Source organism: Rhopalosiphum padi, chromosome 2, assembly GCF_020882245.1.
Source record: "Rhopalosiphum padi isolate XX-2018 chromosome 2, ASM2088224v1, whole genome shotgun sequence".
Lineage (NCBI taxonomy): Eukaryota > Metazoa > Arthropoda > Insecta > Hemiptera > Aphididae > Rhopalosiphum > Rhopalosiphum padi.
This window is the reverse complement of record NC_083598.1, coordinates 2708053-2733277: the sequence shown is the minus strand read 5'-3', so window position 1 is coordinate 2733277 and position 25225 is coordinate 2708053. Positions and strand designations below refer to the sequence as shown.

The 25225-nt window shown below is 34.6% G+C and overlaps 1 protein-coding gene across 1 annotated transcript; it reads left to right on the top strand.

Moving 5' to 3' along the window:
* The first annotated feature begins 22680 nt into the window (after positions 1–22680).
* LOC132920884 (uncharacterized) lies at positions 22681–24738 on the top strand. Its single transcript, XM_060983608.1, has 2 exons — positions 22681–23461; positions 23872–24738. Exons 1-2 carry the CDS (start codon positions 23024–23026, stop codon positions 23941–23943), a joined length of 510 nt encoding a protein of 169 aa, XP_060839591.1. The 5' UTR covers positions 22681–23023; the 3' UTR covers positions 23944–24738.
* The last annotated feature ends 487 nt before the right edge of the window (positions 24739–25225 follow it).

Sequence of the window (25225 nt, the reverse complement as noted above, 5' to 3'; positions counted from 1 at the left end):
TAAATTGCCGTCCTGCAAGACGTAATTATTTTATATTTATTATTGATATGAATTACAAGCCGTTGCAGGTTAGGGGTGGAAAGAATATATAGTATTATATTTCTGATTGCTCCGTCAACCCAAATTTCGTCCCGAACCAACAACAATATTATTGTAATGTTCGGGTATTAGCGATCAATACAAACGAACCGAAACACCTTGTCCAACAAACTGCATTTTCCATTGTTTACGCGCAACGATGCGCTTTACCGTACCTTATACCATAATATTATATACCTTTGTTATACCTATAATATGTTTTATATTATATTATTCGACACCCGGCTCGTTACCACAATCGAATATATATATATAAACGCGCGTATTTATCTGCGGATTCGCGTCCGACATCAATTCGCTAATAACACACATAACATACGATTCGGGTGTGGATTGTATCGGAGTATAAATATTGTATATTATTGTAAATTATTATATCGGGTTCGATCTGGTCAGACGTTTTCCATTGTGCGTGCCGCCTCGTATTGTGTTGTGACTTGTGAGACTGCGGTAAAAGGTTTATCCGCAAACGTAGGCATAGGTAAGGTCGTACTCGTCGAATAATTCGCCAAAGCGGCAGGTGTGTGCGAGCGGTAGCCCGCGCGGTAGGTTTTATGCACGTAGTATTATATTATGAATTATTATTATTATTATTATTATTATTATTATTGTACACCGCATGCACGTCAAGTGCTTTATGTTATTTTAATAATAACAATAATAATAGTAATAATAATGCGATGGCGTCGGGTCGATGAGACGTTGACGCCTGCACAATTGCACGAGGGTTATTGTGATAAATCGCAGCGTCGAGTGTCTATCGTACATATATTATCGTACCTTTAGGTCGTCGCCGTCGTGCAAAAATGACCGCGTGTCAAATGCGATAGAGCGAATGCACTCGATGAGTGAAAATTGATTGAAAATTCAAATGTTATGAAGGTTAATCCAATAAAATATTTTAACAGCCTCACATATTCATTAGTGTCATACTCTGTGATTGTGGTTGGCGAGGAAACGTTACGCAGGTGTATAACAATGAAAAAATTGTTCAACTGACTGCTATATACACTATTATCTAAGGTGACTTTTATTAATTCACTTTCTTTGAAATACGATCATGTCTTACGATACTGAAAAAATGTAATCGAATACTTTTACTTTTTAATTTTCGAAGATTATTCGTTCGCGTTGGGAGCGTGGGTCGTATATAAATTATTTTTATAATATGAGATGATCCATTTAACGAAACACATTCATTATTTCAGAAAAACTGAGGTTTTTGAAAATATTTCGTTCACATAATTTTTTTACAACTTTTATTGTATTTAAATCTACTAAAACCAACGTTTTAAACAAAAATTATATTTGTTACAAGTATTTAAAATATTAATGAGCGACAAGCGTAATAGTAGACTAACATTTTACAGAGTACCCTACCCTTGTACAACGTCAAGTGAGTGGAACTCATCTAACTTTAGATACTTAAAACTCATAAATCATAGACAACTCGTTCAAATATCCATTTTTAAGTATCGAAACACTCCAATAAATATTCTCCTTTATAATAAGGGATTAAAAAAATATTTTCGTTGAAAAATTAAAAAATGATAATAATTAATAATAATAATAAAAAAAAATAGCTAAAACAAAATTTTAACGCCTTATTAATATGACGTAAAAAAAAATAATAATAATTTGTGTCTTTCATTAACAAATCAATCGGCAATTCGGCATACCTATACAATAGATATGACATCTATGACAATTGTTGTGGGTTGAACAATGTATACCTACATTATACCTATTATCTGTATAGGACATATAGGCATTGACTTTTTTTGAAACTTTATTGAAAGATTAATCATGAAATTTTTTCAAACTAAAAATTGTACATAAACGGTAATTAATAAGTATAGAGGACAGAGATAATTTATAAAATTTTCCAAAAAGTTGACAATATATTTTATATTGATATTAAAAATGTGCAAACAGAAAACTATTATAATATTTTACATAATATAATAATGAGATTATACTCATCGGTATTCAATTTCTATCGTTTTGACGTTTCTTCATAAGAGTTACGCTTTTGAAATTTACAAGTTACACGTATGTAAATTGATATATTACTATGAATTCCATTATTCAAGTAATATTATTTTGTCGTATACAGTACTACATTATATTATTATTATAATAATTATTAGACAGATGCAATATTTGTCGTCAGTATCGGACGTTTTCCACGATCAGCGTTTCCACTTTTCAGAATCTATAATGTAAATCGTAAAAATATGAAAAATCCGACATTATTGATTCAAAAATATGAGTTTATTGCTCGCGGAATCATATTCAGAGATGGTAATCGGCTATTGCGCCGAAGTCAATAAACCTATCCCCAATGTAAATTTTACATATAAAATAAAGTTATATACTCTGGCGAGGTTAAAAATGGACACAATATGACGTATCTAAGACGTTACCTATGTATAATATACGACTTACTTTTATTGTGATTTATGACATTAACATTTAGTTTACATACTGCAGGACAACATAAAAACCATATTATAATATTCCAATGTGAGCGTGTGTGTGTATTTCTCGAACGAAGAGTCGGATCAATGAGTTTGCTAGGATGCATAATCAAACTTGTGAGCTGCATATAACCATATTATTATTTCGAATAATCAGTGGTTATAGGCGAGTTAGTATTTATTCGTCAATACCTGCAATTATAGGTACAAAATATAAAATACCTACCTCTGTGTGTAATATTTTGGAAAGTTTTGATTGCATACTACGGCGATTTACGAACCTAATTAATAATGTTTAATATTTTGTTATATAGCTTAGTCCATAACGTTATACGTGGGTTAATGTCAGCAATAAACTATACTATACTTACCTATACCTATACGTATGCAAAAAAGCGGTAAAATTCGTCGGGCTATTTACGAAGATCGAGCGTGATCATGTTAATATAATAATACATTCGATTCAAAACACGGCGACCATGATAGTTCTGATTTTTGGTCAAAAAACAATTTATAATATTTAACTATTTTGAAAATCAAAAGAATGAATGTATAACCAAAATTCCGACTTCAACTGTTTCCAAAATTATTTTTTTACCCGGACAAAAAATTAGAGCGATAAAGGAGTGTTCACAACTTAACATGTCGTATATCTTGATCTATTTATTTATTAATAGATGACACTTGTATTTTTATAATAATATTAGCAATTACCTACCGATTTATCCGACACCGTTCCGATATTCATGTAGACGAGAACATCGTTTTGTTGTCGGCATTGTCATTTGTCGCAATTGCAGTAGACTGTAGTATTGTATACAAATAATCATTTTTTACTAATTATTTTAAATTTTCAATAGTCCGCATATTTCTTTTTACGTCACAAAAAAATACGACTATAGCCAATTTATCAGACACGTGCATTCATACTATTTTTTTAATATCTATGATATTTTAATAGTTACGTTATTAGAAAAAAAAAAAAGTTATTGCAGTATAATAAAATGCTTACCAAGACTTTTTCTTTACCTCTTGTAACACGCTTATACTAAAGTAACGTTTTAAAATTCAATCAGTCGTTCAAACTTACCGGCTTGCGTACAACCGTAGGTTTTGATACCAACTACATACAGTCAGACTATGATATATTATATTATACAGGATGATCACCGTATTTTTTAACTAAATCAGCTCTTTTCCTAGTATAATTTTTTCAAGTATGATTTTCTTTAAATAAAACCCGAATTGAATAATTAAAAAAATTGTTTTAAAAATACACAATACAGTTCGAAATTAGATAAAAAAAAATTATTTTGGAAAAATTGTTCGACTGCACACGAACCCTCGCGAGACACCTTGTATATATTACGTTTAGGTACATCGCAGTATGCGTTGGAATGCGAAATCGTGCGGTCGCATAAAACCCGCCGCCACGAAGACGAAACTAAACGCGCCGTATAAGTATAATATATAATGTTACAATATATAGGTATGCGTATTATACGGTGTTACGTCGCGTATAAAAACACGCAGTGATCATTTATTGTAAAACGTAAATCATCCATTGCAATGATGTTGTTAGAAAATTATATTGAACAAAAAATCACTTCGTGCCGTTTTGTTGTTTATAAATAATACAATAAATTTAATTGATAGCGACCTACCTGATACGAGTATTATAGGTACAATCCTGCTTGGTGTCATTTTTAAATCCAATCTCCTTTTTATGCTTTTTCACTCTCGTCAAAACATTAAAAATTTATGTATACCTGCCTAATGTTGTTTTACGATCATTATAATAATATGGTATTACATAAGGTTTATAATATTATTACAATCTATTCAAAAAACACCGCCGACAAAGCGCGCGATCGGTCGAGGTGGCATCAATTAAATCGGTCGGTGGGAGGATGGGCGACGTTAGAGTATAATTTCAACAAAAAAAAGATGGTTTGACGACCGTAACGCGGTCTAATAAAATAATAATTTATTACTTCGGGCACACAACTCCCAGCATTGAATCAGAGCTATTAAAGCACGATCATCCGATATAATAGTCATAATAGTATTGTAACCAAAAATGGTATTTTAAAAAAATGTCTACACTATATATGCTTATATGATTGACATAAAGACTACCTATTAATATATTACACAGCTAAAAAGTTTGTATATTTGAACGCGCTAATCTCAGAAACTAATGGATCGATTTCAATAAAAATTATATCAATCGATTCTTTGACACTTTGACGATGTCTTTTTCCAATCTATAGTTAGATGGCTCAAACATAAATTTTACTACGACTCGAGGAAATTAAATATGTTTTTGCTTATGTTTCTAATGCAGGTTACAAAAATCAAAAATCGGTATAAACTAGATAACACATAATGCTATGTGATTTTTTTTTTTAAATAAAGAAAACAATATTTAATTTATGTACCTAAGTTATTGTATGTCGTACCTTAGATTATTACTCAAAAACTACTCGACCAATTCTAAAGAAAGATTTAGAGATCGTTCTTAAAGAGTTATAAATATTTCAAAAAATAATTTGAACCACTTTTGAACATGTACGGAGTTCTATATCAAATCCACTGCAGCTGATTGTTCATATCGGTTCAATAAGTTTGTAAAGGTAAGTATATCAATGTCGATTTACTCCTTGAACTGAATGTAGGTACACTAAAACTGATATCTCAGTTTATAACATCATATTTTATGTTTATTTATTTTTTCCAGTTGAAAGGTAATTAACGTTCTTGCTCCTATAATAAAAAATTGCAATTGTTTAGCATTTCAAAAGTCTATTCAGTATCGAAAGCTGGAAGAAAAAGATCTTACCGCATTTGAAAATATAGATCATCCTTTCCCACGTTTTACCCACGGCAAGCGGTGTTTGTTTCTGTCTACCGCTTTGCATACTTGTATACGTTTTACGTGCTTTTGCGATTCCAGTCCAAACTTGCACACTGCGTAGATTATAGAAAAATGACAATATTATTAAAGTAAGTACTTGTTTTATTTTCACGGATATTATGTATATACACGACGTCTCGTCTCATCTCATCCTTCTGTGTTTTTTTTTTGCAGGTGCACACACATATCGGGCGACTCTGAAATCTGAGTGGCTTTTTTACGCGTACGTCCATTATATTATATTGTTGTCGCGACGACGGTTCGAAACAATAATAATATTGTAACAATATAAAATATTATAACGCGAGATGCGACGTAATACAATGGAATTCAATGGACACGCGTTATGACGATTTGTTATGGCCCCACAGGTTTAACGGGCGGTGACCGCGACCATGGTGTATGGTGGACACTATTGCCGTATTACCTATGTGTATATAATATATATTATGTAGAGAGACGAGGCTGCGTGCACACAACCGAATACGATAATAATATGCATACTGACATATACTGTAGAATATATAGAGTGATGATAGAGCTTATAATATATACATTCAGGCAATAAACTGCAACAGCATCATGCAGTGTGCCTAATTAATCTACTATAATTCGCTTTTATAGATCGATTAATTTAACGAGTAACGAGTCAGTTTTGAATATTGAATTTTAGATATTGGCTTTCACAGTCGCGTATATTAATAAATTATAATGTGAGTAAATTGTGTGCGCACTGAGCATATTGTTTATGGACAGGTTGTATGCCGGAACTAGGAAGCGAGTGCGGTGTATAACGTGCAACACTTTCGCGTCTTACGTTGCGAAAGCTTTCAAAAAAATTTCCAACATTATAATAGTCGTTATCACATGACACGCGTATACACATTGTACATAACGGATAACGTGTACATTGTCACAATGTTTATAGAATCTCAGTGAAGACTGAATTCCCTATTCTTAAACAAACTTCCTATGTGATATTATAAAATTAATCAATTTGTGGACATGTTGTAATAAACCTGTGGCAGATTTAGTTAAAGACTAGGTGACCGGGGAGGTTTAACCTAACATTACACTACTTTTAACTGAAAATCGAACACAGATTAAAGAGGTCTTTCTCTAAAGTAGTGGATTTCGAAAGCACTACACTACTAAAGTTTCAAACGATACAGTATTTTGAGTAGACAACAAAATAAGCAAGCCCCTACCCTCTCTCTCTCAAAAAAAGATTTTTACATTAGATTATTCGTTATTATAATATAGTCAGGGGGTATTTAGAAATATTTTAAGGGGGGGGCATAAACAACAAGTTCAAATTTGCGTACATGGGGCGTAGAGTTGTAAAATATCTCATATAATAAAAAATAAGTATAAAATACGGTGAATGGGGGGGGGGCACGGGCACACCCCTGAATACAGTATAAGTATACATTATTGTTTTGTGACTAATACATTATTACGATGATGATGTTTTTATTTATTTTTTATCAATGAAATAATCGAACTGCGTTGCCTCGAATCTTATCGTACACAATTATTAATCTGTATCCGACATAATAATCAAATAGTTTATGATTTATGTAACTGGTTGTTAGGTCGCGGCCGATCGTAGGCTGTCGCCTTTGATCGATAACGAGACGATAAAAATAATAATTCTTACTAAACACCGTCTGTATCACGAAAGTCGAATTAGTGGTACCTAATTGTGTATTTGTGCGTGCAAGCGATGGAAGTTGGAAATTCGTAAGGCCCGGAGAGTAGGCGTTACTGCCACCCATCTCTAAATTTGACCACTCGTCCGGTGTCTGTCGAGTCCACGTCCGCCGATGGGACCTATACTTATCACGATTACTATACATCAGATTCGATCCGTGTAAATCGATTAATATTATAACTATCGTATGTATATAGGTACTCTTCTTTCGTATACACACACATCACGCGACGGTCCAGTAAACGATGCTGTATATTATATAGTCTCGAAACAGTCGAAACCGTCTTTTCGTTACGATGCGTACCTACAGCGACCATATCATATATTACAATATTATCTCACAGTATTATTGTCACAGCCGTACGACTGTTCGGCGATGCTGCCGCGGTGTTCGACTTTTTATTTATTTTATGATCGGAATCCGCTCATCACCCTGTATACCGGCACAATGGTCGCGTTACGTAAACGGATTGTTCTGAGACGGTGGCGGGAGCAACGAGCCAATGTGTCGTGTATATATGTATTTGTGTATGTGTGTGTGTGTGTGTGTGTGTGTGAGTGGCGACAGAGTGGCGGCCGTGCACCTGCATACTCGTCGCTCTGCCACCTAGTGGAATGCGTTCCCACAACAATCCGATACACTGGCCACATCCACTGACCCTCCCCGCCGAGCTCCGCGCCCCCTTACCGCTTCGTCCGATAGTTTGCCGCCGCCACAACTATATATACATACGTACGTACATTCATACATACGTACATACGTACGCACATAAATAGTAAATACCGACCGACCTCTGCGATACGACCGTGTCCATATTATAAATATGTACGCAAGTCCAACTCCGTCTCGACCGTCATCACACATCCTTGCGCGCTTAAAATAATATAATAATTTCTCTCTTTCGATCTCTTTGCCGCCGCAGAGTCGCTTTGACATAACGTCAAAACTGCGACTTTCCAACCCGAATATGACGACGTATGATGTCACGTAGGTGTGCATTTCATTCGCCGCATTACCTCCGGTCGATCGCACTGCAGCAGATTGAGCACAAAATGTGTTTCGAGAAAGTTTGATTGAAAAAATGCAAAATCTTTTGGAACAAAACGTGTTGTCCATATCTCAACGTTTTAGACTTTTCAGAGCTAATCTTACAGTTTTATCATCAGTTCATATCAATTGGTAATCTTATTATGGTTTAGTCCACTACTATACTGTAGCTTTATAGTAAACACTCTAGGTACGTACAATTTCGACTATAATTTATTATTATTTTTTCGCATTTTCCAGTTTTTTTTTTTTTTATAAATTATAATTACACAAGTGTACAATAATGAAATAATAAATTAATATCGGCGTGACTTGTTATAATATATAAATTTAAAATCGTAATCATAATTTAAACACGATTTCTACGAGCATATTTTTTTAGATATTTCTTGTGCATTAACGCATAATATTTATATGTCCTGTGATCTTTTAGTGCACTTAAATCCGAGCCCTAAACTCATTACAATATCGTATATGATATATGTACTGATTTTAAAACGCCACCACCGCAACCGTACTAGACTTGAGTAGTACTTTCCTTACAGTCGTCCTCCTCTTCGTCCTCATATATTCGTCCGCCGCCGCCGCCGCCACCGCCACCGCCGCCGCTGTTGGCGCCTTCACCGAACAACAATTGCGTTTATTGTACTCTCCGGCGCGCCGTGTGAATAGAATATTATTCACATAATTTTCATCGCGTCCCCTTTTGTCCCCGCGTTCAGGTATTTCATATGCGTTCGCGTGAATGTGTGTGTGTGTGTGTGTGTGTGCGTGTAGTTTGTTTTCGATTATATTATTATTATTATTATTGTACGACACCGCACAGTGTCAGGTGTACGCACGCCCACAACACTATGTCTTATATACATATACGTTTAGTGTGGTCCGAAGGAGTGGTGGCCGAAATTCCGTGATTTTACGGGTTGTAAACGTAGTTATTTAACGAGATTCCCGCGCTCGCCGAGACAATACACCCTCGATACCAACGACGAGGGCCGCGCGATTTTTGTCTTTTCCTTTTTTATTTTTTTTGTCTTTATGACTCACTCAAATGTCTTATTAAATATTTACAAAAATGCGTAATAATAACGATATAATATATTTTATAAATGCGTCATACAATCACAACAAAAATACGAACATTTCCGATACAAGCGGTATATAGGTTTTGTTTTTGATAACATTTTGTAGATATGTATATTAATATTAATATGATTAATAAATGCTTTTCAAAATCTAAATATACAGGTTCGTATTACTTGTGTTATGATATTTATAATAATATATCATACAGCGTTGAATGGTGAAAAACCTATAAAGATATACTATTAAGGTATCTAGTAGTATATTATATTATTATTTGATCACTATACTATATCACTAACGAATTACAGAACAAAAATCGATTTACGTTAATGCATTAACATTGGTTATGAATATTAAATATTGGTAGGAACTTGCAATGACAAGAATTTTAACAACACATCATTAGTTATTAGTTAATGGTATAATTATAAGTTATAACCTTCGAACAAGTGACTAACGCCACAGTCGAATCTGCTGAATACAAGTTAAGTATTTGTCGTCTGTCTCGTACGCTGTAAACACGATAAAATAAAACTTAAATTACATAGAAAAAAAAAAACATGCGCACCATTAAAAATAATTGTTAATTCATTTTAGTTGTATAAACGGAGAAATACTATTTTAAGTGTTCACCCAGTTTGTTGTATCCAATGTTCAGCTATAATACGTATAGTACTCGTATACCGGTGTACGTATAAGATAATGCTGTTGTATGAAATTCAACAAAAAAATATTATACTCTTACAAACCAGTGAAATATAATATTATAGTTGTATACAATTTTATCATCGTTGATTTTATTTATAAATAGTGCGTAGGTAGATACTATGAGGTAGATCTATGCTTTGTTTGTCGCTAATCGCTTTAAAGTCGATATACTATCTTTTTGGATCTCGTTGACGAACAACAGACCATATATTGGTGAACCTAATAATTATTATGTTCAACCATAACGATTATATTATACTGTATGGGTATACACAGATTGCCGAAAATTGGTAAATATTCTCCATAAATCGCGAACAGACGTAGAATATATAATTCCGCTAATACGATGCTTTCAAAGTGGCTTACATGTGATTATAAACGCGTGGCATGTATAAATCAATAGATTTTTGAGTCAATATCGCTATAGAGACGTATTGTAGTTTATGAAAAACGAGATGTATGTTTATATTATATATTATAATAGTCCTTGGTCTTAAACGTTCACAATAGGAAAAATCGTAGACGAGGTCGTAAATCACGACGGTAACTATATTATATTATCAGAGATAGGTATATATATATATATATATATATATATATATATATGCGTGCGGTGTTTCTACCCATTTCGTGGTATGTATATAATATTATATAGATGATTGCGGGCGATACACGACCAGCAGACGGTCTATGAATCCACGATCGTATTATGACATGTAATATTATAATACACGGTTTAACGTATATACGATTTAGTAATAATAATAATATATTCTACGACGTTGTTTTATTACGTTCAGACGTCCGCATTCATTATATTATTACTATGTGTATAGTATACATTATTATGATGTACAGGGCTGGCGACCGATCGCGTTTGACGTTTTCGCGTGTCAGCACACATTCCCATGCGGTGGCCCACCCTGTACACACAATAGAGTGCGTATACCTATAGGATATTATTTTCAACGACCGATTGTATCGAACGCCGCTCGGCGAATTTCCTACACATACGTATAATATGATGAATATTAATCAGTGATTACTGCGAGCACTAATCGCGTGCACTAGCTAGACGTCCTGTTTATAATATAATATGCGGTTTGCGAACATATTTCCACCTCCGTTATATTTTTACATTCGCAATAATATAATAGACGATAATACGAATAGGTGGATTTCACGCGGGCGCGTAGGTGTAACCCCCGACCCCCGAGGCTTTTAAATAACCGTAAATTTTCGCCACGACGAGATACCACTACGTCGCATTGACTTTGACCGTTACATTTAAAGTCGGACAGATTGTTTATGCGCACACGCTCGCACGCATTCACTGTGTAGTGCATGACACATTTTGAAAACTGTGCGTCGCGGTCGTGTTTGAGTACGATCGCGTATCTCCGCCCGGCTGTTGTCGACAGCGTATAATATATGTAATAAAGGTGTGATTTCCTGTGATATCTTTGTCGTCGTAACCAAACGGAGGAGGAGTATCCCAAATATGAAAACCGTAATAATAACACATAATGCGCTATAGAACGACACACACATAACATAATAATATTATATATTTATATAAATATGCGCGTTTGCCGGATATTCGCCTCCGCGTCCCGATGATTTTCTTTGTGTGACTGCTGCAAGCTGTTGACTGTGGAATTCCTCTGTATATATAGTCGCCAACAACGCACATCCTTTATATAACATAGTATTGTCTATGACAGTGATTACCGATTAATATTTTTGGACAGTCACTTAAGGGATTCGTGAAGTTTTCGGGAGTTATCGAAAAATAATAAATGTCTTGTCTGCGGGCCAGATAAAGTTCATCCAGAGGTCGCAAGTTTAAAATTGTAATATACCGTAAAAACTTTCAAAGAATGTTATGTATTTCTTATCATATATTCTGCCCCTTCCTCTTCACTCACGCTTATATTGTCGGGATATGTTTTTTAAAAACGTGTGTAATCTGTGTAATCTTGAAACAAGTGATAAAAGATATCACCTTTTTTAAATCATGACACATAAACATAGACATATAATAATATATGACGTAGTTAAAAATAATATTCGTTCGTATTCCGAGCAAGTCGAAATCACTTTACCCGGTAAATAGTGCAGTCTTGGAAACGCTAATCAGCGGAATACATTAACCGCAATAAATCATAAATTCAATATTATTGTATTGTATAATATACACGATTAGTGATAAAACACCAACGGTCAATGCTTAATGAATAAACCACGTAAAAGAGGACAAAATACGGATATTGTATTTTTATTTATTTATTTATTTCGTGTTATCATCGATCTGAAAATAAAGTGTTACTAGTCGCTTATAATGTAAATACCTATTATATAATAAATTATATTCATACCACGGGTATATACGATTGTACCTATTGATGTTATAAAACTTAGTGGAATTATTTTGAAATATGCAAATACTTTATGACGTACCTAATTGGTTTTTATAATATATACTCATATGGTACCTATCGGGCAATAGCTTTAGTTCTTTGTCACACACTCATGATGTTAAGTGTAAATTGTTTGTTTTTTTAAAGGTACCTATAAGTATTATTTGTACAGTATTACCACCGTACGCACGTCGTTCGATGGAGACGTTTACTCGCTAACTGCAATAGCAACACGGGAATTATGCAAATTATACTCTTAACACTTTTTCACATAGCGCACATAAATCATGTATGGCGGAAAACTAGGCGCACAAGCTTTTTAAGATGTTGTTTACACGACTACACGCGGCGACGTTAAATTTTCCGAAAATCGCTAAAAATCGTAAAAACGATAATTATTTACCCGTGTACAGCGTACACGATAATATCATGTGAGCAACGTATATTACAGGACGATGATAATATATGTTTACGAATTTTGAACTTGAAAACATGACGTATGGTGGAGATAAGTCGCTGCGGCACTCGTGAATATTTATGAGGCCATTAAAATTCGAGTCCGTGAGTGGAATATACATACATATTATAGAAATGATATATACCGGCGTACCCTGTAGTGTGTGTGTATATATATATAGGTACGTAATATTATGTTCTATAACGCGTACCTATGTCGTTTCACTCATTAACGGACCATCGAGATCGGTTGTGAAAAACGTACAGGAATAATGAAATATTACGTATGGAAAAGTTTAATGATTTTTAATAATATAAACACTGCACACATACACAGACCATGATGTCGTGTTTGGCGGCACATAATAATAATAATAATATATTATAATATTATATGGTATTCACGTATAGGACGGGGACGAACGCTGTTGCATAGATCGGTGGCGATGCAGGTAGATTCGTATATGTAGTAGGTATACGTATATTGATAGAGGTAATATATTATAATATTATGGTGAACTAACAAGTGGGTATAATATAATATTAAGGAAAAAAAAATAACGCGCCCGGGAAAACGGGCGCTAAGAATATCGATATATAATATTATCTCATAGCGTTGCACGTGTTCGGAATATAATATAATCTGATATTTTTTACAACAATGATATTATTACTATTATTATGTCGTCTGTCGTCGTCGTCGTCGTGCCCGCGCTCGTACAGCGTTTTGTCGTAGTCGTCGTGTTTTCTGCGTTCGTTCGAATAAAAATCACAATAAGCGCGTTTATATATTATAATATTATAACAACTGCGCGTATATAATACAATAATAAAAAATATATTACTCGTGTGTGTGTGTGTACCTACTACGGTGGAGAAGAATTCGTAAATGTATATTCATACAGGGTGGGCCGGGCGTTTCGCCGCGCGTTCTCACGAGTCAGCCTTTACGGGAAAACTCGAGGATACCACTCTGTATACTATAAAAATATATCCGGCATCGGCGCGTATGATAATTTTTTTGTTTGTTTCTTTTTCTCTCTTTTTTTTTTTTTTTATGTTTTTTCGTCGACGACGACGACGACTACGACTACGGCGCGCGGTCAAGTACGGGGTGCCAGGAGACGTTTATCAGTGACCGTGACATGTGGCGGGTTATTATTATTATTGTTTGTGGCGCACACGTGTTCAACAATCATGGCTTGTTAACAAAATATTATCTACCAGGCAATTCCACACGAACAGACACAGACATACTCACTCGCACACACACACACACACACACACACACTCACTCGCGCGCGAGCATACCGGCACCGCACCTATTAAAAAAAATACATATACTAATATTATTCCCTCTGCCACGCCGACACGCTCGAAGTGTATATACACACCACCACGATACGCGTAGTCGTACGGGGCAAGACGTTATGGAAATGAAGTCGTTTTCAAAAACGCGTCGCACACCTGTGACCTCTTTACGGGGGAAAAGAGAGAAAAAACCGGGTACGACGACGGTCAAGAATACAATATATAATATAATATAATAGTACACGTACCTACGGCGTTTACATACATATTATATTGCCGATGACTGCGTCGTGATATAATAATATTATGCATTATTGTCCAATGCGATATGGGAAAACGCCGAAACTCGATTTTACACAAACGTTTTCAATATATGTATTATATTATCGTGGTGAACCGTGTGGAACGATTTCAGTGTTGGTCGGCACTCGGCACTATGTCAGAGCTTCGCGTGTAAAAAAAAAATGAATATTTATTAATAATATTATTATAATACACGTCGTTTTAATATCGCATAAAAAATGTACGATGTGTTTAAATCATTAATCGATGATAATATTAGTAAGTATTACAGCTTATTAATGGTTGTTAACGGTGTAGAAAACACAGATTTTTCTGATAGTCTGTATATATACATTATTTACAACTAGGGTAGTTGAGCCATTAAATTTTATGTTATCTCGTTAGTTCTTCAAATTTCCACCGCGTAATTCAAGGTCCATTACCCAGCACCTGTGTCTTAAAAAAGTCACAGATGAATTCTATTTATACTGTTTATTAAACCTCTGTATAGTGTAGTGTATAATATGTGAGTTCCTATATGTATAGTACCTATTTATTATGTACTTAATGTATAAACTTATCCAAATTTCTGAAAAATAATTTTTCCTTTCTGGTCATCAAGGTATGGACAATAATAAGCTATATATTCTAGTAATTCTTGTTAATAGAAAAAACTTAAAACCCATTTTGAGAAGTTTGGATGAGTTCTGCAAATTTATAATTACATTTTCTATTCGTCAAATTTATTGTACGAACAAAAAGTAGGATTACACTTAATTAATACAATACTATAGTATGTATTATGTGTTTATTTGTAATTTTTATTTTATTTTTAGACATTAGTATCTACTACAACAAAACCTACTAACATTGGTCGCTCATAGACCACATACCAATTTTGTTAAAGTAGCCTTAATTAAAATGTCATAAAGCAAACGAATACGAATATTATTAGCTATTGCATCATATTACTCACTTACATTAAGAGCGTAAAACCGAGCACACCTATAAATTATTATAGTGTCGAATATGTTAAATACTTAAATACTTTATATTTTATAAAGTTTTCGGCAAAAAAAAACCTAACTGAGTCACGTTTTTGCTGTAAAATATTGTAGTTAATAATAAAATATAATACTACATACATTTTAATATATTAAACTGTGACGTAAATTGAATTTACTGACAAAACCATAACTAAACAAATTCAGAGTAAACGAAGTGTTCGAAAATCAAATTACACTTCGAAGGGTAATTTTTTTTTTGGTCAACGTTAGCAGTGTTAATAACTTGAACTAAATAGTTTTATAGAATAGTAAAAACTGTAGCGTACACAACATTATATATTCAAATTAGCTAGGAAACATAGATTTTTTTTACCATAATAATATCATGTTTTAAATATTTTCCTGCGGGCTGTTATACGATTATCTTATGGATACCTGTAAAATTTAAACATTTTAAACTATTCTTTTTTCACAACCATTAAAACACTGTAAATTATGTCTGGAAAGTACTGTCGGTGATTATTGGAAAGTTATAAGAACGATGTGCCTATTAAATTTGTTTAACGATCATGTTCTAGCGTTCTATAATGCTGACCGCTCCGCCGTTTCTATAATATGATGTGTTTGATACCTATAAACTTCAAACGAGAGACCAAAAAAAAAAAAAAAAAAAAAATCATAGTTTAAAAAAAATTCCGTCCTATCCTAAATATAAGTATCGCAATCAACAGCAGTGTAATATACCAATGCGGTTTGATACATCACACTGTAATTATATTATATAAATAGCATACACGCGAAATCTATACACAGCTGCATGTGCTGGAGCTAAACGACGCGATGGTCGCGCGCGAGTATATAATAATATATGTATATTCGACATTTTTTAACGGTCGCGACACGGAGCCCGGTGCAGGTACAGGGGGGCTGCGTGGCGTTAAACTCGGTAGCGACATATAATATAATATATAATGATACTATTATTGTATACATATAGTGCGTTTTTCCGGGAAGCGCACACGAGAAATCACGGCGCAGCTGATCGACCGGACTCGCGGGGAAACGCTGCTGCAGATGTACACAATATATAATATGCAATAATATAATAATATTATATTATATACATATTATTCATATTTCATAATATATATATACACGCGGAGGAGAGGTGCGTATAAACAGTGTTTTCGTGTGGGGTAGGGGCGATGATATTATAATATTATGTCTAGTCGTCGCGCCCGATGCATGCGCAAAGGCCCCGCGCGTGCAGTGCAGCTGCATCGGCAGCAGGAACTCTGCAGCGCACATACGTGTGTGTGTGTGTGTGTGTGTGTGTGTGCTGCGCGCATTTATATTACGGTGGCGGTTCGACGTCACCGGTGTGGTTTTGTCGGGTTTTTTTGTCTTTCGGGGGTCGCGTTTCCCACGGCGGCTGCTGCAGCTGCGCCGGTGGAGGGGCGCACGCATGGCATTTCACGTATATATACGCTGCAAGGGCAAGGTGCGCGCCTCCGGGTCCGGTCGCGCGGTCTGCGTGTGTGTGCGACGCGAGTTTCGCAAGCTTTTTACCCTTGTGCCATACACATTATCGTAGACAATAAACGCGACTACGCGGGGGGTAACCCAGTTCCTCTGTGTGTATAATGTATAGTGCGCAATACTCGACCGACATTACGGTTCACGTGAACCCGCCAAAATCGATCTGCTGCGCAGACAGCGCGAGTATATATAGGTAACATCACATACGTAGGTACTACCCCAACCGACTATTATATAATAATAGTATTTTGTCAAGTTTAGCCGCGTCCAAACTAGGATTTTACGTTTTCCCGCCACAGTCCACAGCTGCAACAATTCTGCACCGTCCCCGTGATTGCCGACTGAACACTTTCTGTTCAATAAATAATAAGCAGTCTTATATAATTTCTGCGATTAAAACGTTTTTTAATTAGATGTATTCGATGCGTTTAGGGTTCATTAAGTTATTAAAAGTCCGAGTAAGCAAAGGGCAAAACCATATATTATTTACAATTCCTCGTCCTTTGACCCTAACCTTGGACAATTGTAAATCTTATATATACTTCACACTTGAGACTTTAGAAATGATCAGGAATCGTGTATGTATACTTTATACCATAATACATATATGTCAACTTAAATACAATTGAATGCTATTCAATAGGGACAATTTTAATCGTTTTAAATTACAAATAAGCACATAAACAAAAACAAAAAAAAACAATACGGGCAATGTTTAATTTTTTCTAAATCATCTATTTACAATATAATAAATTACTCCTCTTCGCCCTATTTTTAACATTTTATTCCAAAGATCATTTTAATGAAGTAGTCCGATTATTATTCCAAATAATTTTAAAACTATTTTACCCAAGTCTGCAGACATTAATATAGTATTTCTAAACACGAATGAATGTAATACATAAAGACCGTCTTATACATTTATATAATAATATAACAGACGACCCCAACTGTCGCCGATGTGTATGTATTATTATATAATGTTGTATGGGACGAGGATAACGAAGTCATATGTTTGATTTATTTATTTGATGTTTTTATCTATAATATTACAGGAATTGACTGTGCAGCGTATCAAAACATATGGATTCGAGACGAATACAAATTTATTGGGGTTTATCATCTATTTTTTTTCTGGTTGTCGTTCAATTTTGTTGTACAGATGTGTCGGAAGTAGTGTTTCATATATGTATAAACATTTTACCGTTTTATTTAACTATAGCGCAACGCTGCTGCACGTGCACTATGATTGTGGCGCACATATAGAGACGTACTGTAAATTATGACCTTTTTGGTCAAACACTCGGAATGGACGGAATGATAAATAATATTATATTTATAGCGAATTCGATCATTATTCGTAATATAATACAGAAAACGAGCTATAGTGTCAGTACTCGTACATAGTTTGGAGTGACTATGTATTATATACTCAATAATTAATTTAGTACATCGTTACTGCAGAAACGTTCTAAAATCAATAATTCCGATCGTTATAATATTGTCATCGAAGGCGATCGGGAATCCTATATTGTTATTATATAGGTATATACTGCCCCGATAATGTCGTCTATCATTGATTAACAGGATCCTTTATAATATAATATATACTAATTTGGAAGCCGTTGGAGCGAATATCTGTTATAATTGTGTAAAAAAATGTAGTTTTTTTCTAGTCTGCTCGTTATTTTTGCCGTTTTCCCTTGTAAGGGATTTCGTAAACGTGATGTGTACAGACATTATTTTGCTACGTCACGTGTGCATTGCTGCGGTGATCGTCGAAATGTGTTTTTTCTTCGTCGCTTGCTCTGCACGCATATTCCATGAGATAAAAATATATATTATGTAAAGAGGAAAAAACACGTGTCTCCGTCGTCATTATTTGGACACCGTAAATTTCCGAAGACGGCGACGGGTGCGCCGCACATATATTATAACAGCACATATTATTATCTAACGTCTCACAGCAGTTAGGTACAATATTATATATACACACTATTATATTATTATATAGCAATAATAGCTGAAACTGATACTTTACTTAATACGTTATTGTCGTTATTTATGCATGTCTACACTGACGCTGCATTCAGTGTCGAACACTGCATGTTGGATTCAGGTGAGGGGAGAGGAAGTGTCGAATCTATTTTCGCGTGCATTTAATCAAAATTAAACAGGATATATAATTAACTAAATAGTTGTAGAAGAGGGGTAAAGCTCACAATACTGGGTTTAAGCGCTATGAAGATATAAAAAAAGTTCATATCATTTGCATACTAATATCATAATTTGATGTATTTCAAAATATTTAATCGTCAATGATCTATAAAGTGTACGTAAAAAATCCTACAATATTAATTAACACATTTATTCAGAATAAGAATCGTTTTTGTAAAATCCATTATCACTATGGTACAAATACTACAAATTATTACAAATATTTACCATAAGTACTAACCACTAACAATATATAATATGAATAATATGATATGTACCTATAATAAGTAATAACTTATAGCACAAAAATGGTCTAGCGATCTATCATAATCAGTCATGACTCACGACTGATATAATATAGCATAATATAATTGTCGATAATTATTATACATTTGTCGGTTTTGAAAGATAGAATTCTTCTACCACATTTAATATCTTATGAATGTAGCACACAAGCATTATAGGGATTTTGGTGATTTTTTTACGCTACGATTTATTTTTTTTTTCATTTAATTTGGCGTTATGTCTTGCGCCTAAATTCCGCCATATTTTTTTTATTCTACGCCCGCAAAAAAATCCTCCGTGACTACTTCAATTACAGTTTTCTATATATATATATATAATCTAGTGGGTACCTGTAATGTTTTTAATGCATTTAATATTTTTCATAGTTAGCTGGTATATTTCGTAAGAAACGCACTCAGAAATACCGCACAACATAATATACTGTGGACTATAGTACAAGTATATGTATTAGCTATGCTATTTTATATACAATATATATATATATTAATCCTGATAACATATTATGGCGATAAGCCATATAAGATATAAATATTATGCATATATACGAGTTCAACAAACCGCATTTAGTATATGATACTATTATCATTATTATAATAACGAATAACGATCGATGTTGTTTCACTACGCATGTATGTGTATATAATATACGAGCTATATGGCTATAAAAAAAAAGTGCATAACAATGAACTCAATGAGGTCGCTGCACAACAATTTCACGATTCACGAGAGATTAACATTGAACAGTATGTACAACAATAAACAAAACTCACGGTAGTGTTGTACCGGACGACACCCTTTTTGTGTAAATTCTAAATAGGTATCGTATATAATAGGTATAATATTATGACGATTTGAGGAATAATATCGTATTATGTAATGAATATTATCTGATTATCACGGCGTATACCTATATTTATTATACATTCCGCATAGAAATAATGTTTAATAAACTGCGGTTCATATCATTCTTATCACAAATCTGTTTCGTAAAATTTTGGAATACTTTTACAAATATACAACTCCAGAGTCCAGACGATAATGATGCATAAAATATCACGGCTGTTGCACCTAAATTGCAGCACGTTAAAATGATGATATGGGTTTGACGTATAATGTAATATTACATTAATAGTTTAATAGTATATAGTTATACTCTCTCATGGCCATGTGTACATGAATATTGTTCGTTGAAATTTGTTATTGTTTTATTGCTTCCCAGTAATATTATAATGCAACTGACATGCAAATAATTACGGTATAATATATTATACATTTATACACCTCAAGGAAAATCTACCTATACATGTTATATAGGAGTCTACATATTGTAATACACTCGCGTACGGCGTATATTACATTATCATACACATTTATAACATAGGACGCATACCTATGTAGTATTTCACAACGAAATAGAATGTTGGCGATTCGATGTAAAATATAACTTTTGCATTAACATTTCAAATGGATTCTGACGTCTTCGGAGAAAATACTTGAGTCGTATTTATGCGTATATGATGAAGCGCCACAGAGTTTCCTCGTATGATACAGCAATATTGTATTTATAATGAACACAATATAAAAAAATGACCTACATAATACAATACATGCGATAATAATAAAATATGAAGAATGAAGACATTGCGTATATTATACTATCAAGTATTTGGTAGCTTCCAAAGTTAATATTGTTATACGCAACGTCACAACGCGATAAAACTAATTTATGCATAATATACCTAATATGTGACGCACTGATAAAAAATAATGATTATTTGATAATGATATGCAAAAGTCGTGAAAAATACACAGAAATCTAAATATATTATTATTATATCTGTTACAAATATTATTTGCGTTTGAATTTTAAAATATACATTTTTATGTCATGTTTATGTTCCATAGATCAAAATTAAACTAAACACAGATTAGTTGAATGCATAACATAGTTTATACTTCAGAAATCAATAGTCCATTTCGTGTGTAATTTATCATGCATGCAAACAGATGAATCATTTATTGATTCAATTTTTTTTTTTCGATAACAATACTGAAATATGCAAAAACATAAACGAAGTTAAAATGCATTCGTCGCAACAACGTATTATAATATTATTACAGATACACATATATAACACAGTTTTAAGTGACACCATGTCGTTACGTATGTATAATATGTATATTGTATAATATTTCCGATTTGACGATATAATTTTAAAACTAAAAAAAAAAATCTACATTAGGTATATGTGCATAGTTCGTATACCCATTAAGAATCCGCGTGTTATTAAATTATATGCATTTATATATTATGTTTATTAAAAATTAATAATAAACCAAAAATAAAAAAAAACCATATTATAATACTTGTCTATCGTACGTTTATATTACAATATACATTGTACACGAAGGTCGAATTCGCATAGCACCGTCGGCGGTGCAGTACACAAGTAAAAGTGACTTGAGGGGCAACTTTACATACACACACACACACCGTGAGTCCCGTATATCTCTTATATTAAATCGGATCATAATAATCTAATAAAAAAAAAAAAAAAAAATAAAAAAACGTATATAATAATATAATATGAGAAAAACCGTATACGTTATGGAGAAGAGACTCATCTACACACACACACACACACACACACACAGCTTCGTCGTACACGTGCACACACATAATACTATGTATATGCTTATAATAGGTATATATATATATATATAGGTGGATAAAGTGTATATACCAGTTGGTGTTCCCACGCCAACTAGCCCGTTCGGTCCGGTCCGCTCTTTGAGATAACCGGGTATACGAGTGCGGTGACGGATGGGTGGTGGGTGGCGGGGTAAAAATCCTCTGTGGTATTTTTCGGTGGCCGCCGCCGCCGCCGAGGCAGGTGTCAGGTGTGCGCGTCGTCGTCGTCGTCGTCGTCGTTTTTGTATAGGCGGCGGCAGCGGCGGCGGCCGTGCGTGCGAGCGCCGCCGCGCTAGTCTCTTTGAAATCCATTCAATCTCGTCCACGGCCGCCGCGACGGGCGTGGCCTCCACCGGCGTTCCCCCACCCACCGCCGAGCTCTATAAATACCACCCGACCGGGACGGGCCGTCCGCAGTCGCAGTACACCGTTCTTCGCTCTCAGACCTCGTCCGTCAACTACAACCGTATAATCGTAATATTATTATTATTATTATTATTATAATATTATTATCGTCGTCGTCTATAAAAGCGAAGGATCGATCTACTGTGTTTAAATAACGTAATATTTGTTAACGATACATAATATCGTCGAAAAGTGCTCTCGTGTGCGTTACACTCACGTCGTTCGTGTCGCGTTCTACAGTTTTTTCGACCGTCAACGCCGAGCGTGAATTAAATTTTTTTCGCGTACCCACACGAGTTCGTTTCGTTTCGTTTCAATCCGAAAACAGCAGCGACCATGAAATCCTTACCTTTGTGCCGCAACAACAACAACAACAACAACAGCAGCAGCAATAACAGCAACGGAGGTTCGACCGGACCCGCGGTGACCGGCGGCCGAGTGCACCGCAAGCGCGGCGACCTGGAAGACGAGAAGATCCAAAAGTACCTGTCCAAGCTCAAGGACTTGGTGCCGTTGATACCCAAGGACAAGAGGATATCCCGGCTGGAGGTGATCCATCACGTGATCGATTACATTTGCGACCTGGAGGACATGCTGGAGAATCACAGGTCGGTGAACGCGGACGCCGTACACTCCGCTGCCGCGGCCGTCATGCTTTCGTCCTCTGTGGCCGCCGTCCGGCAACCGTTGGGAATCATATCGACGCCGAACGCGCTGGCCGCCGCCGCCGCAGCCGTCGCCGTGGCCGCACAACCGCAGTCGTCCTCCGAATCGGTGAGTTGAGGTCAAATTATTACGAAAGCAATATATGAATAAAAAAAAACACTTCTCCACCACGACACTCCTCCTGGCACTCGCGATAACGCTGTCGTCGTAAAACGCTCATAAATAAATAATCGAAACATTATATAATATTTTAATATTATATACCGCGATTATTTAGGTGACCGTTGTACGCGTCAAGTTGGATATCATGATAATGATGGTATCGCCCGCCCGCACCACTTTCTCTATTTGGGAATTTCACCGTTCCGTCCGCCTATGATAGAGTTTTAATCGTTGTCCACTTGTGACCTCCCCTACCTACCACACATGCACACACACATGCACACGATTATCACGACCATTGGTTTTGTTGCGAAATTATTGTGTACTTATTTTTTTGTTTGTTATTGTGTTTTCAGACCATGTCCCCTTCTTCTCGGGCACAAGACAAGCTGTCGAGTTCGTCAGACACGAGGGCCGTTAGCTGTTAAACAAAACGAACAATCAAATATTAAAGAGATGTATCGTCATACTATTTCAAAAAAACAACACACGACACACTGTACGTAAACCAAACAGAAAATGAATAATTATAAAAATAAAACGTCGCCCGTCTACGCCGCAGCAGCCTGCAGTGACCAGTAACCGTACCGAGGAACACCGTTTGTCCAACACACAAGTATATAATATACTTATATATATTTATATATGTCTGGAGAGAGAGAATACGTTATGTATACACATACATTCCAAATAGATTCGCCATACTCTCGGTAGTTGACTCGGTTCTATCCGTTTCGTCGGATAGCGCGTTTTTTCTCGCCCACCCCCTCCCCGACACTGTACAGTTTAGGTTTAAGTCCTAATTGTTATTATTATTTATTATTATTTTATTATTATTATTATTATTATATCATTATTTTTTTTTCGTTATGACTGTGATCCTATCAATATGTAGTCTAGGTTTTAGTATTTATCTATTATCATAATTATATTATTGTATGTAGACGTCTAGCTCTAGCAGGTATATAATCTTACTACGGTAAAAAAAAAATTAACAAAATGTTTATTTAAATATAGCCCTATTTATATGTCAAACCGGGTGGATTTCGAGACCCGAATCCTATATAGAAATATTATGAAGAAGTCCATTATATTATGTTAAAAACAAAAAAAAAAAAAAACAAAAAAAACCTTAACACAATATCGTATTATATTATTGTATAATATATTATAGGGACTACGCGTATATATATTATATTCAATAAACATATATTATTATTATATATATATTTATATAAGCCCACGGCGTACCTTTGCGTTTTTCTCGTCTTTGTACATTATTATTTTTCTCTTTTGTTTTCTTTTATTAAATGATTTATATTGTTTGGGTATATATTGATTACTTGAGTTATTACTTAGCTTTTAATTCAATCATATTATAATACGATTTATTACAAACATAAAACTTCGATTTGTTCATTATTTCTCGCGTTTCCTACATGTATTCGTTCCTGTGTACAGAGATATAATTGGTACGGTTTGCTACTACTACTTATGATAATAATTATCTCGTTTACTATAATATGTCTTATAATATTCATCCAATGCAGTCCACAGTGATTTACGTAAGTACTATTTCTTCTACTATATAATATTGTATACATATATAGGTGATGTATCCACAGGTTGTGACATTTTTGACGCATGACGGTCGATTTTCACGCCGGTTTCGGCCTCTACGGCTGCATTATAGACAGTAAAGTCGTAGAC

What these genes read in the sequence shown, in the direction of transcription:
- LOC132920884 (XM_060983608.1), top strand. Translation starts at nt 23,024, where the DNA reads ATGAAATCCTTACCTTTGTGCCGCAACAACAACAACAACAACAACAGC. An exon ending in CGCAGTCGTCCTCCGAATCG is followed by an intron (nt 23,462 to 23,871) that starts GTGAGTTGAGGT and finishes TTGTGTTTTCAG; the next exon opens with ACCATGTCCCCTTCTTCTCG.